Raw genomic sequence first — 18,471 nt, 5'->3', positions numbered from 1 at the left:
GTGGGATAACAAGCTAATTGGTCTATAATTTCCAATTTCTGATTTCTCCTTTCTTATTCAGCAAAACTATGATTGCATTATTCCACTGCTTAGGCGTCACACCTTTTCTAATGCATTTTGTGAAGAACCTTGCCAGTTTTTGTGTTATGTCTCTTCCTCCCAATTTTCACAACTCTACAGTAACTTCATCTTCCCCAGGGGCTTTCTGATGCTTCATTTTCTTCAATGTATGTTCTACCTCATCAGGAAGGATATCAGGTATGTTGTATGTGTTACTAATTTGCGATCCATCTTCCCCACTGCTGGCATCATTCCCTCGCTCCTTGTATAACTCTTTATAGTAGTCTTCTGCTATCTGAATTATGCCTTCTCTGCTATTTATAAGTACACCATCGCTATTCTTCAGTTTCAATATCATTTGTCTTTCTGTATGATAAGCAGCTCATGGCTGCTTATTTAAGTCTTTTGTTTTCCCTTAATGCTTGTTCTACTTTTCTTGTGTTAAATCTTCTTATGTCCTCCCTAAGTCTCTTTCTAATGCTTTGTATAACTCAGTACACTCAATTTTCTCCGTGTAAGTTCTTCATTTGTAGTCTTCGGTTCATCATATAAGTGTTTCTTGACTAATTTTTTCTTCTTTGGATTTCTTTTTACTTATAGGTTTCTTGGGCTTTATCACTTTCAGAAAGTAGTAATATTCCTCATAGATATCTTGGTCCTGAGCAGTCTGCAGAAGCTCAAACTTGTTCTTAAGTTGCAGTACATACTGCTTTTTCTCCTCTTCTGTTATCTCAAAGGCCTTCGTATTATGTAATATTTACTCGAGTCAGTTTTTTCCTTTCTTTTCTTACATATATATCAAGTGTACATCTCACCATTCTGTTATCACTTCCAACATTTACCTTGTTCAGGACGGTAACATCATTCACGATATATCTTTTGTTAGTGAGGATGAAGTCAATTTCATTAGTTGTTAATCCATTTGGGCTCTTCCATGTCCACTTTCTGTTCACCTTTTTTTTGAAAAAAAGTGTTCATTATTGACAATCCTCAAGATTCTGCAAATTCCACACGTCTTTCACCAATTCCGAAATTTCATATAGTTCTCCTTTCTGCACTGTTTTGTCTCTTTCCAACCTTAGCATTGAAGTCCCCCATAATGATAGTGTAGTGGGTTTTCTGCTCATTTAGAAGACTCAATTTCGGTGTACATTTCTTCAACCTCTTCATCATCATTTCTCGATGTTGGTGCATAAATCATTACAACCCTTAGCTTGAGCCTGTTAGAAATCCTGAGTAGTAGTCTTGCTACCCTTGGTGATGTACTTTTGAATTCCAAAAATGTTGTTTTTTATATCTTTATGTAAGTGCTTAAATAGCTATAATTTTGCTATCAGCATTGTAAAAAGTAACACCAAATTTAACTTTTCTTTATATTCTGGAGGGAAAAGTTAGTTATACAGTATAATATCCTGTTATTGTAAATGTGACAGCATAAAAGTGCATTGGACTGAGTAGTGTTAATGAGATCATCATTAGATTCCAAGATAATCTTCTAATTATCTCTTTAGTTCACAAAGGAAGGGCTAAAGGAATAACAGGAATTATATACTGGTGAGTTTGGCTTTGTGGTAGTCAAGCTCATGGAGTCTCTGGTGATAAATTATCATGACAAGGTCATAACACAGAGATGCAAAACAACTATTTTGCATGAACTGGAGCAAACTGCAATTACACGTAAAAATCTTTTGTTTGTTCGAATAGGAGAGTAGAATTGTATGATAGGCCTAGTGACAATGGTGAGTATAACAAACCACTGCACAGAAAAATAGACTAGGTCAGTAAATCAGAATATCTTATAATGGGAAATTTTAGCTTTAAAGATATTGACCGGAACTTGTAGGTCGGTCACTCTCACTATCAAGACTTTTGTAGATTTATTAGATGACTGTTTTCTACAGTAGCATTTTAGAGAAGCAAAAAGAACAATACCATTGATCTGATTATCAGCAGTGAATCTTTGTGCATCAAGAATCTGCAGATAAAATAACCACCAGGTGGCAGTGATCACAGCGTACTGATGTGGGATTTACAAAAAGAGGTAACTACCATCAAGGTAAAATGGAAGGGCTTTTACTCTCGTAAAAGTGACTACAGTGGTCTCAGTATTTAAATCCTATACAGCAGAGGCCTCTGTAGCCAAGTGGTCAAGGGCGGGAGTGCAGCAGCACACGCTCTTTGAGTAAACCGGGATTCAAGCCTCTGACTGCTAAATACGGTCGATCTGCCAACCCGCACTGGACCAGCGTGGCAGATTATGGTCCATTTCCCTCAGCATGAATTGTTGAGGAGGCTTTCATCCTGCAGTGGGTTGATAAATGACTGCAGTTTACCTTTTTTTTTTTTTTTTTACAGCAGGACCAACAGCAAATTCTAAATGGTGATAATCAAGTCAGAAAGGCGATTAGGCAAGCTATGGCAGATTATGAGAAGTCTTTGATAAAGGATGCAAAGAAAAACATTAAGACTTCTTTACCTATCTAAACACTAGAAGGGGATGAATTGCATTGGTTCAATTGGTCCTTGAGGCTGTTGCAGACACTCTCTCAGATATGCTAAGCTGTGCTTGCTACCTGGTAGTATAAAAATCTGATGGAACTGATATTTGGTAAAACTTAAGTGAAGTGGACCTAATTTCGTCAAAGTCCGGGCAGTCTGTGATAGCGAAATCCTCTACTTGCACCTTTACAATGGTGGAACCGATAGTAACCCGGGGTATAACCCCCATGTGCAACTCCTGAAATATAGCACCTAGCATATTGGAGGTGACACTCAGGAGTGAACCAAACGGAGTCAAGGTGTAGTGTACAGACTACATGGAGGAATGTCACCCCTCTTTGTTATCAGGCAATACGATGTGGTATATGACTCTCATCAACTGGTAAAATACCACCACTTTGCTTACTGGAGGTTTGAAGTGGTGGAACCCATGTTTAGTTTCCAGAGCAAAGCACTGGCAAACCCTCTCCCATCCCTTCCATCATGCAGTGGGAGTGATGTCTTTTGAGGTTATGATCATGGCAAGATCCAATCTTCCTTACATTTTGTGGGTACAGCTCTAAAACAGTGTTAACAGGCAAGCCGCTAGATCAGTGGTTCTCAAACTTTAATGTGAAGGCACCCTAAATCCATTATGAAAAATGCCCGGCACCCCCAGCACCAGGTGCAATGGGCACTGGCAGAATATTTTGTAAGGTGGTGCTGTTTCAAATACAGTGTACGCGATGGACAGCTTGGCTGTTCTGTATATGTAGGTGTATGTACATAAACACTGCGGATGCGGTCAGCAATTATTTCATGACGACTTCTAATTTACACAGTTGCATGAAATTCAATGACCTTTTTGTAGCGATGGCCACAATGTAAGCCAATGCTAAATTTGATGTCGCGGCACCCACTTTGAGAACCACTGCGCTAGTTAGTTCACCAGACCGAATCTATTGATAACTCTCAAGGAGGCTTCTGGATCAGCTAGTGTATAATCTAATTGTATATACTCTGCCAGATAGTGACTGAAGGGAGTCCAAACAGTGTGTATATGGGGGGGGGGGCATTTTCGAGGCCACGTTATGTCAAGGAGATGGGTATATTCTTACCATGTGTACGCCATATCCAAAAATTTCATTATTTCACACAGCATGTTTCCCCCCCCCCACACACACACCTTTTCTTACTACTGAATACACCATGAATTGTCACAATAAGAGAACAAACTTATCTGCAAAAAGATCTAAACCTCCCAAACAGCTCGTTCATTTCACAAATATATGTGGTCTCAGCTCTAATCTTAATGATGTTCATTTCCACTTACATTCGGCCAAACCCCATGTACTTTATCTGACAGAATCCCAGTTATCAGTTTATTCAACCACTGCTCATCTCAGTTGTCCAAATTATTTGCAGTATGACTCCTTTCACTTCAAAGGTGCTACTTATGCACATGTCCAGTCTGATATTCCCTGTTAGAGACAGTAATTTAGAATCTCCTCGGGCTTAAAATCTCTACCACGTTCTGTCAAATTCATCTGTTGTCTGTATCGTTCTCCAAATGCCAATAATCACTTGGAACTCTTACTTCTCGCTATGAAACTTGACTTTCTCCAGTCAAACTTTCCTAACAGTGAGATAACTTTCCTTGGTGATTTTAATTTTCGCCACTTCAGCTGGCTTCTGTTTTCTAGTCACATGGACCCAGCTGATCAAGATGCTGAGGCCTTTGCAATTACTAATTACCTCAGACAGATTGTTTCTTTATCTACTGGAATACCAGACAATCCTAACCACACAACCAACATGCTTGATTTTTTTCTCACAAACATCCTTTTTAGTACACGGTCTAGGCACCTCAGATCACAACCTTGGAGATGGTCTCTTTTCCAATGTAGCCCTTTTCTCGTGGCCATTCTCAACCTCATGTTGTTTGGCATTACAAGAATGAAAAACAGGATGATTAGGAGAGATTTCTATTACATTATGTAGTCTGCTGTAATCTCCTCTGTTGAAATCGAAGTCACAGAAATCTCTTTAGATGCTACCCACTTTATGAGATTGTGGTTACAATGTCAATATTTTGACACTGTTTGGATCTTGGTGAGAACTAGGTTGAAAATATTAGAGTCCCTTGTACTTCTGCTAACATGGTGGAATAAATGATAATCATCCAAATGATTTTTTTTTTTCCACATGGCATAATTTCCAACCTATAACAGGTAGGCAAGCTGAAGTCATCCATAATTTCACCCCAGGGGCTCACATTGGTGGGTATGGGCTTGGCACACCCAGGGTCCTGAGGTTGATATCATCATTCTTCTCTTCTTGGTGATTCCCTTTTTTCTCCTCTCTCTCTCAGGGTAACTCAAAATTTATTTTTGGCTGGTGCAGCATAAGCCTCAGACTTCCTTGCACCACATGGTTAATAATAATAATGAGGCAACCACATTTTCTTTTTCCATTCAAGTTTCCTAAAGAGATTTTTTTATTTGATTAGGACAATAAGTACAGAAAGTCTTTATTAAACTTTATTAATTCTTTTTATATATAGGGTGTCCCAGGAGGGAAGGTCAATATTCCAGGAGGTGAAGGGATAGGTCATTTTAAGCAAAAAGGTCATATAAACATGTGCCCTATCCCGAATGGTTCCGAGATAGAGGCATTTGAATATTTATTTTTCAAGTGACAAATCTGGAACAGTTTATAAAATAAATTTTCAAAAATGCCACCATCTGTTGTTTGTCTAAATATATCTTCACGTTCCTTTATATGGGCAACAGCATCCATTATGTGAGCTAGCAGATCATCTCTTGTATCCACCTTTCTTCTGTACACTTCACTCTTCATCCAACCCCATAAACAAATATCTAATTTTTTTTTTTTTTTTTTTTTTGGTAGTTGTTGGCGCATCGGCTTCTGTGGCCATATTGCACCTCCCAAGGTTTTTGCAGTACTTTGATCCAAGCCCGAGGCGGGAATCGAACCCGCGACCTTTGGGGTGCCGGGCAGGTACTTTACCCACTCGGCTAGCCCGGTCGGCCAAATATCTAATGGAGTTAAATCTGGAGATCTTGGTGGCCAGTTAATGGCATCACCACAACTAATCCACCGATTAGGGAAAATTTGGTCCAGATGTTGCTTCACATGTCTGGTAGAATGGGAAGGGGCCTCGTCAGGCTGAAAGTACATAGCACACAGTGCAGCCAAAAGGAACGTCCTCTGGTTGTTCACATTTTCTTTTTTTTTTTTTATGAAAACCCCAAACACGAGAGGTATTAGAACCTAAAGTACTTGGTACACTGCTTGGGTTGGAGGCTGAGAAGATGAAAGAAGATATTTGTTGACATCAGACTTGAACTTCTGTAGACTGTAATTTTCAGGAAATACGTATGAAGAAAGGTTGTTCCAGAAAATGGCAGTTGAATGAATAAAAAGGAAGATGAAAAGTCGGTTCTGTGAGTTTGAAGTTGGACAGTAAATGGATGTTGGCTAGTGGCGGCACGTATTCGGACTGTTTTAAAAGAGAGAGAGCGGGAATTATAGAAGCCAATTCAGAAAAACAGTGCCCATGGAAGTATCTGTAGAAGAGGCATGCAGCAGAAACAGTACATCTATGAGACAGCGAGTGGAGAGACTCTGTCAGAGATGAATCATTAATTAACCTAACTGCCCTCTTCTGAATGGAATCAAGAAGCCTGAGAGAGGTTTTGGGGGCACCACCCCAGATGTGGGAACAATATTCCATGGTAGGGCGGATTTGCGATTTATACAGAGTGAGCAGCTGTTTGGAAGAAAAGTAACGACGAGAGCGAAAGAGAAAACAAAGTTTTTTAGATGCAGAGGAAGCAATATTTGTAATGTGCTTGTGCCAAGAGAGATTAGAAGACAGGGTAATCTCCAAAGAGATATATCATTTTGCCTAAAAATCGGAATGTCACAAAAGATAAGCATAGGAGCAGAAGAATCCTTTTCGTGAGATATAAGACAAGACTGAGTTTTAGAAGGATTGAAATCAACTAAGTTGCCTTTGCCCCACTGGAGAATTACCTGGAGATCAGCATTTAAGGAATTGGTAGTGGACATTCGAGAAGATGAAGCTGATTGAGCAGGACAAGGTTTTTTAAAATGTAAAGTGGAATGCAATGTGCTATCATTGGCAAAACTATGGATAGGATTTTCAATCAATGGAAGAAGGTCATTAATATACAAGAGGAAAACAGTGGGGATAAGAACTGAACCTTGGGAGACACCAGCATTAGTGGAGAAGTTAGAAGACAGAGAGCCATCTACCATTAGCCCTCAGTAAGCTGAAGAATTCGAAACAAGCCAATGACGATATGCAACATTATTCTCTTGAACAGCTTTAGCACATTTATTGGAAAAACGAGGTTTAGATAAAGGACGAGATTTTATATCGGAGTGTGGAATAAAGGATTCCATTCTACAAGAATAATTTCACTGACACGATCTGAGCAAACGTTGACATCAGTTTTGAAACAGTAGTCTGACCAAGGAAAAGAAAACTCGCAGGTCATCCCATTTTGCATAATTGTAATGCCAAACAATACGAGGTTGGGAATAGCCATGAGATAAAGGCTCCATTGGAGAAGAGACAATCACCAAGTTGTGATATGAGGTACCTAAAGGACCACTAACTTCGACCATGTACTTAGAAATCTTACAATAAATAATTTCATCAAGGAAAATTACCTCACTGTTAGGAAAGTTGGACTGGAGAAAGTCAAGTTGCAAAGAGAGGAAGTCAAAGAGCTCTAAGTGATTACTGGAGTTGGGAAAACAGTAGAGACAACAGATGAATTTGACACAATGAGGTAGAGAGATTTTAAGCCAGAGAAGATCGAAGAGAGGAGATTCCAAATTACCAATTCTCTGACAGGGAATATCGGAACGGACATATGCACAAGTACCACCCCTGAGGCGAAAGGAATCATACAGTGAATAATTTGGGCAACTGAGATGAGCAGTAGTTTAAATAACCGATAACTGAGATTCTGTCAGAAAAAGTACATGGGGTTTGGCAGACTGCAAGTGGAAATGGACATTGTTGAGATTAGAATTGAGACCACGTATATTTGTGAAATGAATTAGGAAGTGTTTGGGTGGTTTAGATCTTTTCGCAGATAAGCTTATTCTATTAGTTTGATAATTCATGGTCTATTCAATAGTAAGAAAAGGTGGGGGGGGACATGTTGTATGAAGTCATGAAATTTTTGGATATGGCATACACATGGTAAGAATATACCCAGATCCTTGACATAACGTGGCCTCAACAATGCCACCCGCATACACACTACTCAGACTCCCTCCAGTCACTATCTGGAAAAGTAGAGGTAGCAAGATTATACACTAGCTAATCCAGAAGCCTCCTAAAGAGTTACCAATAGGTTCGGTCCAGTGTAATAACTAGCGGCTAGCCTACGAACACCATTTTAGAGCTGCACCCTCGAAATATAAGGAAAATTGGACCTTGCCACGATGTTCATCATAACCTCAAAAGTCAGTCATACTGCATGATGGAAGAGATGGGGAAGGGTTGACCGGAACGTAGCTCTGGAGACTAAACATGGGTTCCACCACTTAAAGCCTCCAATAAGCAAAGTGGTGGTATTGCACCGGTTGATAAGAGTAATCTAATTGAAGGTAATTGTGTCCTGGCATTCGATGTTCTAAAATAACAGGAGCTATCATACCACACCACACAGTGATTGAGAAACGAACTTGGAAATTTGTTTCCACTCTACCATGTGAATTCTCGTGTGACCATTGATGAGTGTTACGTGTGTTGTTGAGTCCATTTCGGGTAAACGTTTGTTTTTGGATTTATCAGCAACTATGGCCATAGTGCGCCAATCCAGGTAAACGTGGCTACATCAGTAAATAGTATTGATGGAAGCACTTCACAATTGGCATTTAATCAGTGACCAAATTCAAAATGCGTGGCACCATCTCCTATGTGACGATTTTGCACACGCTGTTGGTGAAATGGGTACAAGCTCTCTTCATGTAGTGTTCGCCATACACCGAAACGTCCAGAAAGTCTTCACGTGCTAATTGTAGGACTACACTGATGTTCAGAATGTGTTCCCATTCTTGCACATTTTATTGACGTCCTCATTCAGATGAAATATGAGCACACCAATTTCACACAACGTGTTGAAAACTCTATGATCCGGAATTAGACGTGTAGGAAAGCACCAACAGTATTCTTCTCAGGGGTACTACTATCGCAGAAGCCATAAACATACAGCATATCTGCATTAGTAAAAATGTGTGGCATTTTTAGCAAACACTTCTACAATTAGAACTGACAACTAACTCTACTCACTGATTCACTTCTACAGTCACAACAATCAACTGATAATCAAATGACACAGTCTGATGGGAGGGAAGGAAAATATTGCGCGCCAATTTCAAAACAAATGTACATTAAAGTAGCTCTATCTCGGAAACCATTCAGGATAGGGCACATGTTTATATGAACTTTTTTTTGATTATAATGACTTATCCTTTCACCTCTTGGAATACCCTGTATAATTTTAAAGACCCCAAATATCCAGGCCTAAAGATAAATTTCAACATTGAAATTTGAAACATGGCCAATTTTACAGAGCCGTGGTGCCGAGGCCACTTGCCTCAGGTTAAAAGCTGAAAGGGGCACCAAAAGAAAGATTAAATAATTTCTGAAATGAATTTTAATATTTTAGGGGAGAGAGTAATTTTTCATTCTTGCCTCAGGTACTAAAATGGCTTGGCACGGTCCTGCAATTTTATATAATTAGCGAGACTCTTTGGGGTCTGATTGTATCAACTGTCCTTTTCATACCAATAAACTAATTTAAATGCATTACTTGATAAAGTGCTATTTTTAAACTTTCTTACTTAAAGAGATTTTGGCATATTCCACAGAAATGATGAGCTTGTAACATACCCCATGTAAATTCTAACCTTCCTTTTACAGTGAGTCACCTCACAGACTCAATGTCCATCTGAATTTTCTGACTCTGGGAACAGTCTTGTCACTTTCAGGAAGCTAGCATTAACATTAGTAGAGGCAAATGATGCAAGAAAGCAAGCTTTTGCAACATTAGCCAAAAAAACTTCCCATTTCACCCTCATCCATCCATTTGCTCTAAAAGTTTAAGACGTAAAATTTTGATATAATATTACATCACAACATAAACTTAAGTATTTTCATAAAGAAATTCAATTTTCTTTAGGAGCAATATTTATAACAAAACCTTCTGTTAACAAAAAGTTGTGGGTGGCAACAGGTATTTGGAGGTGAGTAAACTTATAAAAGGAATTTTCTTTTTTTTTTTTTTAAAAGGTAAGCTTATACAAATAAAGCTTACCTGATATAACTGTTCTTTCATCATAATAAAATTTAAATGAAAGAGTTAAATCTGTTTCACTTACATTCATCACAGGGAATGATGAGTGCTTGGCTTTTGAATGATTCTTTTTCTTAATATTAACCCACTGCTAGCAACATTAAAATTCATTCATATGGGGATCATTTGACCCCCGCCAGTTAATAATTCTTTGATTTTAACAGAGAATCAAAGTAAAACTTTTTCTTGAATGGTGGGTGAGTTTTTTTAGATTTAAAAAAAAATAAAGGGGGGGATCAAAAGGATCCCGTGTATGGCAATGGTCAGCCTTTCACACATAAAAATGGGTGGAATGGCTAACTTTCACCCACAGTTGATTTCTGTAATGATTTAGAATACTATACTAAAATGTAATACTTGTCATATATATACATTTTTTTTTTCAGTATTACAATAAGTCTGAACTAAAAACTTTCGCATAAAAAGAGTGCAGCCCAGTTTCTGGATTTATGTGGTTCACCACGTCAGATTTAAGTATAGAACACTCACTACTTAGGACCTGAGAATTACTATAATTTAAAGACATAATTCAATAGAAATATACTTTAACATTGTGGCAATCGCTCGCGGTGTATTTTAAAATTTGTTAATTAAAGCAACTCTTCAGTTATGTTTTGGGCAGGAACGAATAAAACATAATTCACTGTAAATATTGAACGTGGGGCCTCAGTTCAGATTTTTGGGTAGATGGTGAATACCATCGAAATATTTTTACACCACATGGGCAACGAGAAGTAAAACTCCAGAAGTGTTAATCCGCTACTGGGTGTACTACGCAAAACTATTCGGAACTACTGTTAACATTGTTTTGTAAAAAATGCTTAAAACTTTCACATCCTCTGGATAATGTTTACTTATTTTTTATGATTCCTTTTGCCGAATTTATATTTTAATACTTAAATGGCATGATTTAGATCTTCTAAGAATAAACCGGCCGGTTTTCGAAGTTGTGAATCTTCTGACGGGCGGGTTATTACTTTCTGATAATGTACTAATCGTCTTGCACATTATAAATCAAATAAGCATTCAAATACCTATTCTAAGACACACAATGCGCTACCAAAAGATCTATCATAATATTTTGTATTCTAAACAGATACCGAATGTGCCAAATTTACTAAAGAAAATAATCACAATACACAACAACAAGGAAATATCAATGCACATATATCTAAAAGTAAAACGGAATTTCGTTTGTGATAACTCATTTCGCCCCTCTCCCCCTGTTTTTTTTTTTTTTTTTATTAGGTGGACAACATGACAGCACCGTATAGCGAGAGAAAAAACAATAGATCTTTCAAAAGAAGAGAACACATCTAACCTAAGCACAAAATGGACTCGTCTGTACTGGATCGATGGCAGCTGTCAGCTGATAGCAAGACGCAAGTAGCAACAAGGCCAACATGCTTTTGGTGTCACGTATGCATTTGTCACAGAATTGAATTTTATAAACTTATCTGTTCAGTATTTAAATAAAAAATATCGGCCATTACAAAAATAAACTGAACTGAAACCAATGACAATGAAATTAACTCATTTCATTTAGCATAAAAACAGTTATCATTAAAATATTTTACGCACTTCTAACGTTACCTGACACATAAATACTGTAGTTCAGATTTTGAAACCTCCTAAATATATGGTAAACTTCAATAAAACATTCTTCACTTCCTTTCTACTTCAGAAATATTTACTGGCATTTGGGGAAAAGCGTTATTTTTAAAGGCTAAAGTATCCGGTACTACCGGATATATAAATGCAGGAGCCATCACCTTTTAAAATAAGAAAACATCCTTTCGGATGGTTTCTTATCAGCAAGCAATAGGTTTGGTAAAGAAAAGTTGGAGAAGGAAAATTTTATTTTCCTTCTCCAACTAATCAAAAGTTCAGTCTAAATAAATAAGAGTAAGGTATAAATAAATTCACAGTGGAAAAACAAAACTATAACAATTAAATATATATGGGTATCTTGAGGAATTTGACCCCCATTGTTCCAATTTAACTTCTGCACCAAAATTAATCGCTTCCATAATTTCCACCCCCATCCCAAGGAATTTCTTCATTCAGCAAAATTATATATATTATTTATATAATATATTTTCTTAAAAACTTAATTCTAAACAATAAGTACAGTTTTTGTTTTTATAGGTTTAAAGCAAAAATGTAAACAAAATGCCTCTGATGAATTGGAAGTTTACATATCCGAAATTATCTTTAAAAAATAAATTTTCTAACATAATACATGCTTCTGAGTGTGGTATTCTTGATCAGAAGCAATTATAATTATAATAACAGAAATAAAAAAAAAATATGCCAAAAATAATTAACTAACTACTTTTGGCTGTAAAACTGCTGATCTTGCTTCTTCTAATTATAGTATTTAGTTATTATTATAACTGCATTACTGTTCTTGAGACAGTTCTTAAATATAACTGAACTAAATTTAAAAAACACACAATCTAAGTCCTATAAAATACTGTATTTAATAATAATACTAGCTATGCTGAAAAAGTACATAGTTGTCTATAAAATATAAACACATAGTATGCAATTATAAAAATTTAATTGAAAATAAAAGATCTTGAAACATGGGCGTCTGGGGAAAGTGAAACTTCTCTGAATTTTAGATATTTTTTATATTGCTTCCTACCTTTCACTCGGCTATCGACACACGTTGTATTTCAATGTTTCATGCCCCCCCAACAGGAAAATTCTTATTCATATTCTACTTATTCAAAATAACAATTAAAAAACTATTCGTATTCCTAATCAAGTAAGAAATTAAGAATATTTTTAATTTTAAAACCATCTCAAGATGAGACGTTGCAATCACATCAACTGGGAAAACTCACAACAGAAGATTACCCATCAATAATAGGAAAAAAGGTATTGGCGGGGTAAAGGGCCCACCATAAAAAAACCGAGTGCAGAGCGGGCTATGAGAGTTTCTTTTAAGTCTCACTTGAACTATTTCTAAACAATTAATTTTAAAGGAAATTTTATTGACCGGGGGTCAATAAAATTTTTGTAGCATTAAGTATACAGTTTTTTATCGCAGTTTCCGAATCCAAACCATCTTAATTTCTAGTTTTACGTTTATTTAAGAAATTCTTTAATTCTTTCCCCATATTATTTTTTTGCATTTTTTAATTTATTAGATTTTATCGTCAAAAATAAAATTTTAAAATAACAAAGGAAAATATTTTGTAATCATAAACAACAACGAAACATTGCTGCTGTGAAATGACTTGTCAGAAGCTATATATATATAAAATATCTCTGTTAATTTTTATCTTATCATACCTTATGTTGGCTGAAGGAACCTCAATACTAAATGATGAGGCTCTTCTCCGGGGTTCGGCCTGTCCTTCTGCAAGTCGCGAATAATCGGTATCCATGTCCTGCAAGCGGGCAGACTTTCGGCTTTCGAGTAACCTCACTTCTTCTAGTTTTTTCTTGAGTTCAACAATTTGAGATGCATGATGACTATGAGGTAATGGTTGCACTGCTAATATAACTTCATCCAGATGCGGATGATGAGTGATTACAGTTCCCGTTACTTCACGACCGTTGAATGTTACAAATACTTTCTGACCTTCTTTTAGCTTGACACACATAATACTTTTAAAGCCGGGCCCGACAATTTCAAATCCTTTATATTCTCTGGAAGACCTGTCATCAAATAGCACACAGTAAATATTTTCTTGGTCATCTACATCAGTCTTCGTAGCTTGTATGACGCCGGGATAATATCGGCCATCTTCCAAAGGCGCACACACCCTAGTCCCAAGGATAGATCGCTTCGCCAACCTTTTTCCAGTGGACATATCTCTAATCTTTTTCAACCTTGTCCAAATAATATATTATGAAACTAATTTTAAAAACAACATTCATAATAAAGATTCCTTGTGTTTTGTTACTGTTGTTAGTCTCCAAACAGAGGCTTTTTAAACTTAGCCGGTGTCTCGACAGCTGGTTGTTTACTTCAGCTAGCAGACCGGCTCAGATCATCAACAAAGCCATGTGATTAATGTCATTTCTGATTGGTTCAACTTAACGTGACCCACTTACTCATTGGTTCACGGCAGTTAGTGCTTGTTGTCAGTGCCTTGTCTTTTTCGAAACCCGGATGTAGTTATTCGCCGACAAGTTGTAAAGTGCCGGTGACTGTTGCATAATATATGGCATACATCGCTTATTTAGTGATTTTTAAGTACAGTTCCTTAATTAATAAAATATAAAATTTCTTCAGAAGTAGCCGGTACCAACCGTTTCGCCCTCTATGTTTTCACATCCAAATAAACGCAGTATACTGTTTACATTCATTCCGCCTTTCAGACTTCATCCCCAAGCAGATTAAGGAAATATGAAGAAATTTGTTAGAATAATGGAAATCATATGTTTCCGTTAAATTATGTAATAATATTTTATACTAAAAATATATATTAAACATTTTAGTTGTGTTAAGAAAAATGAATGCATTTAGAAAACTGTTTCTTGGATTTTTTTCACAGTGCAAAGAGTAGCGAGAACAGCAAGAAGCCTGCAAAATATTCGGTCGATGACCTTGGACTATTCCCATAATTCCATTTCACACATGGCGCGTGTTAGTTTGTTTTATTTACTTCTGATAATATGGGTTACTCTTATCCCCACTATGAAATGTCACACAGTTGATGGTAATTTTAAAAGCAGATTGTTTTTCATGAAAGCACCAGTTTCATACCTTGCGGTATAAAGCCAGTACCATAAAACAGTTTGTACCAGTAATGTCATTAGCTTTCATACACTGGATTAATCATAATTATTAGTGTACTTTTGAGAGAAAAAAAAAAAAAAAAAAAAAAAACATATAGTTTCGTAAATGTATAACGAACTTTCTTCACTTAAAACCATATGATTAATTGCTCATTCGATTTTTCCCTTGATTTCAGTAATTATATATAATATACACACTTGCAAGTGAATGTGTAGATTTTTATATTGTTTTCTTTAGATAGTGTTAGAAAAAATTTGTTTCTCCTTGTGCTACTTTATTTCATGTTTTTTAGGATATGCATGCTTTCTCCTCATCAAAACTTAAAATTATATTTTCCAGAATGTTTATTTATTTAATTGTTAAAAAATCATGCTAGTCTCTAAAAAGAAAATTTGTTTCAAATATGTAACAAGTCCTATATATTTTGAGAATACAAGGTTGGATTAAAAAGTTCCAGGACTGCTTTTTTATTTAAACAAATCAAATATGTACAGATAATTACACATCAATTTTTTTTTCGGAATGATTGATTTTGGTTATTATTTTGAAAAAAATAAAAAGTTGAAATGGAATTTGAAAGTTCCTTGATTGTGTTTGTCACAATGTGTGTAACATCCCTTCACTTAAAAATCAATGATTTTAGTGAGTTTGGCTCAAAAAAAAAAAAACTCAGGTACCATGGCAGGTGAATAAAGAGAATGTTTTAAGACAGTTATAAAGTGTTAGGAAGTTATTTAAAAAATATTGCATGATGAGCAGATACATAGTCATGAAGTAATTTCCAATTGTTCCTTGACCACGAGATCAGGCCCTTCATTTGGATTACAGTGTTCAATGATTTTGATCCTTGCTTGATGCCCTACAGATGATACATTTTTATTATTATTTTTTTAAATTTGGGAATATACTTAAATATATTTCTTTATACCAGTTTTCTCTAGGTGATGGTGCAGTATTTTCCGTTTTTATTTACAAGAGTTATGAGAGGTACCATTCAGCATCTAACAGAGTGTGTTTTGAGAGGTGGATATGAATTATGATAGTATATCTGCACAAATGGCATATTATTATTTGGCTATTTGTACCTCTTTTGTGTTTTATTGAAAATTGCTCATTTTCAGGAGTGAATTTTCCAGATGGAAAGCTAAAAATTGAGTAGAGAGGGGTAATGTTCTAATGTGGGAGATAAGTTTGTCGTTTGTTGATGTGTGTGGCCTCTGTACTGCTCATCATTGTCAATAATGCCATGTTCACCTTTGAAGCACATGCACCGTTAAAAATTCTACTCCTTAAACTTTTTCATCATGTGTTTCAATAATAACCTCCACAATCTCTGAGGCTGATTTCTTCATCAAAACAAAATTTATAGATCATTGTTGAAAAAAATCAATGTTCCAAAAATCAATGAACAATATGAAATTACTTGCTTTAAGCAATAGATATAAATAAATCTTTGCACACACAAAGCCTCCATAGCCAGGTGAGAAGGAGCAGTAGTGCATAGCACACGTTTCTTGATTAGACCGGGGTTCGAGCCCATCACCACCAAATACGGAAGATGTCGAAAAGTCAAGGGAATGACCACCGCTATTTCCCGGAGCGATATGGCCTTAGTTGCTAATGCTCCTAAAAAACAAATAACAAAGAGCACATACAAATCTTTTTCACCCACTGTAAAAGATTTTATCAAAATAAAATAAAAAGTTTCTTTTATTCAGTGTTTAGATACTTTTTAGCATTCAATCCTGGAACTTTTTTTGTCCTGTAAACTGTCAAGAAATATTTTGAACAAAATAGCCATTATTAGGTGTCTAGCCAGAAAATTACTGACATAAATACTTTTTTTGAAAGCAGGGTGGAATAAATATGTATTCCACCATGCTTATGTAGATCTACATTTGCTCTTTTTAGTGTATTTGATGCCTACAGCATCAAATACACTAAAAACACATCAAATACACTAAGCACAGTTGATGCTTATACAGCATCAACTGTGTGAATGTGATGAATGGTTGTCTTATTTCGTTTGGGCTTTGGTAAAAATTCAGATCTTGGGTACCACTCCATACTTCGATTAAAAGTCAGAAAGAAGGCAGTGATTGGCAAGTACCACTCACTACTATCCCCCGCCCCTGTCCTCATAGGTTGACATGCCTAGGGTGTTATATCCCCACTTGCCGCTGTTTTAAAATCGGGAACTAGTTTTCCAATTAATAACAGGATAGAGGGGATAAAACACTCTACCTAAGCTAGGCGCCTCCTCCTCGACGGCAGAAAACAATCACAAACAAAATGCATTCACAATAATCACCCAATCACAGAACTTGACCGTACAATCACTCTGTTCTACAACCATGCCCACTGCACAGAGACAAGTGGTACCCAAATAATAGATTTTAGCCCGGGCTTTTTTGGATATCTATTGAATGCCTCTGTACATTGTAAAACAGATTCAAAATTCACGCACATTCTTTTTTGGTGAAAACCAGTGTCATGCACTACAAAAATAATTGCTGTTCAGTACAACCTCTTGGATTTGGCAGTCTATCATCCAGCATCACATTTTCTGACTATGTTTAGGAAATTATGGGAATCCAGCAAACAGTAGCAAAACTACCATCCCCCCCCCCAGATTCTGCTGCCACAGGGAATCCTTTGGTTGGTTTGGATGGATTGTTAAAAACTACAGGGAGCCTGTTTGTGAACCTTGCAGGGGGGGGGGGGGAGCAGAATCTGTAGTTTCACTCCTGCCAGTAAACCAATTAGTAATTTGCAAAAGAAGTACATTAGACTGTGATTGTGTGGGATGAAATGTTCACCTCTGAGCCTTAAGTTTTTACTGCACTCCAACAACATTGAGCAATTTTTTTCATTATGGAATTGACCAAAAGCATTCTTGGGCAAGGGCCTCAAGCTACGTGGCAGAATAACTAATGTATGGGTTAGTGCAATTGTGTCATTTTTATAAGTAGCCACCTACCAAAATAGATCAATTGGCATCTCATATTGTGGATACCTTTGCAGTGAGTTGCCCTATATTGCATTACCTCAAATAAGTAACGCTTCACCAGTGGAGAAGACTAATGTTACTTATTCTTGGTGGATACCATCACCCATAGGTGGTGGTATCCACAATATGAGATATAATTAAAACAATGCCAATTTGTCTACTTTGGTAGGAGGCTACATATAAAAATGATGCAATTGCACTAACCCATACATTATGGAATTGTCCAATTGTTATTCATGAAAAAGTAGTAGTAGTAGTGGCATGTAAGGCAAGAAAGCAAGTGTATGAGCTTATGCAGCATCAGCCAAAAAAAAAAATTCACACCATTCTCTCTAAATGCCTGTCCAGTTCCTCCTTAAATTTATTTAACCTGTCAACTTCCACAATGACAGATGGAAGTTTGTTCCAGCAATTAACCACCCGCTGGCTAAAGGCAAATCTCCGCACACCTATTCTACATCTGTCTTTTCTTAATTTGAATTTATGCCCCCTTAGGTTCGTAATCTGAACAAGTCGAAGGGTCCTATCAGAATTCAGCATGCTCAACCCATTCAAGGCCTTATACACCTCAATCAGATCAGCACGCAGGTGCCTAGTCTCCAGCCACTGCAATTTGCAGAACTTAAGCCTCTCTTGGTAAGAGGATCCCTTCATTCCCCTCACCAATCTTGTTGCCCTTCTCTGTACACGCTCAAGCAAATCTACATCCTTCCTAAAACGAGGCCTCCAGACCTGCACAC

The 18,471-nt window shown here is 36.7% G+C and overlaps 2 protein-coding genes across 4 annotated transcripts in view; one reads left to right on the top strand and one right to left on the bottom strand.

The window, feature by feature from the left end:
• The window catches only part of Glut4EF (Glucose transporter 4 enhancer factor), a 328,825-nt gene extending 315,036 nt beyond the window's left edge, over positions 1-13,789 (bottom strand). For all 3 annotated transcript variants that reach the window (XM_090386182.1, XM_090386183.1, XM_090386184.1), the window contains exon 1: positions 13,266-13,789. In XM_090386182.1, the coding sequence (XP_090242308.1) occupies positions 13,266-13,789 (524 nt within the window). The remainder of the gene's footprint in view (positions 1-13,265) is intronic.
• Positions 13,790-14,547: 758 nt separating this feature from the next.
• The window catches only part of LOC150077238 (protein cereblon-like), a 191,883-nt gene continuing 187,959 nt past the window's right edge, over positions 14,548-18,471 (top strand). The window contains exon 1 of the mRNA XM_090386523.1: positions 14,548-14,641. Coding sequence (XP_090242649.1) covers positions 14,560-14,641 — 82 coding nt within the window. The 5' untranslated portion in view covers positions 14,548-14,559. The remainder of the gene's footprint in view (positions 14,642-18,471) is intronic.

The sequence above is a fragment of the Mastigoproctus giganteus genome, chromosome 12, assembly GCF_048544385.1.
Source record: "Mastigoproctus giganteus isolate SK-2022 chromosome 12, ASM4854438v1, whole genome shotgun sequence".
Taxonomy (NCBI): domain Eukaryota; kingdom Metazoa; phylum Arthropoda; class Arachnida; order Uropygi; family Thelyphonidae; genus Mastigoproctus; species Mastigoproctus giganteus.
This window is presented reverse-complemented; position numbering and strand designations above follow the sequence as displayed.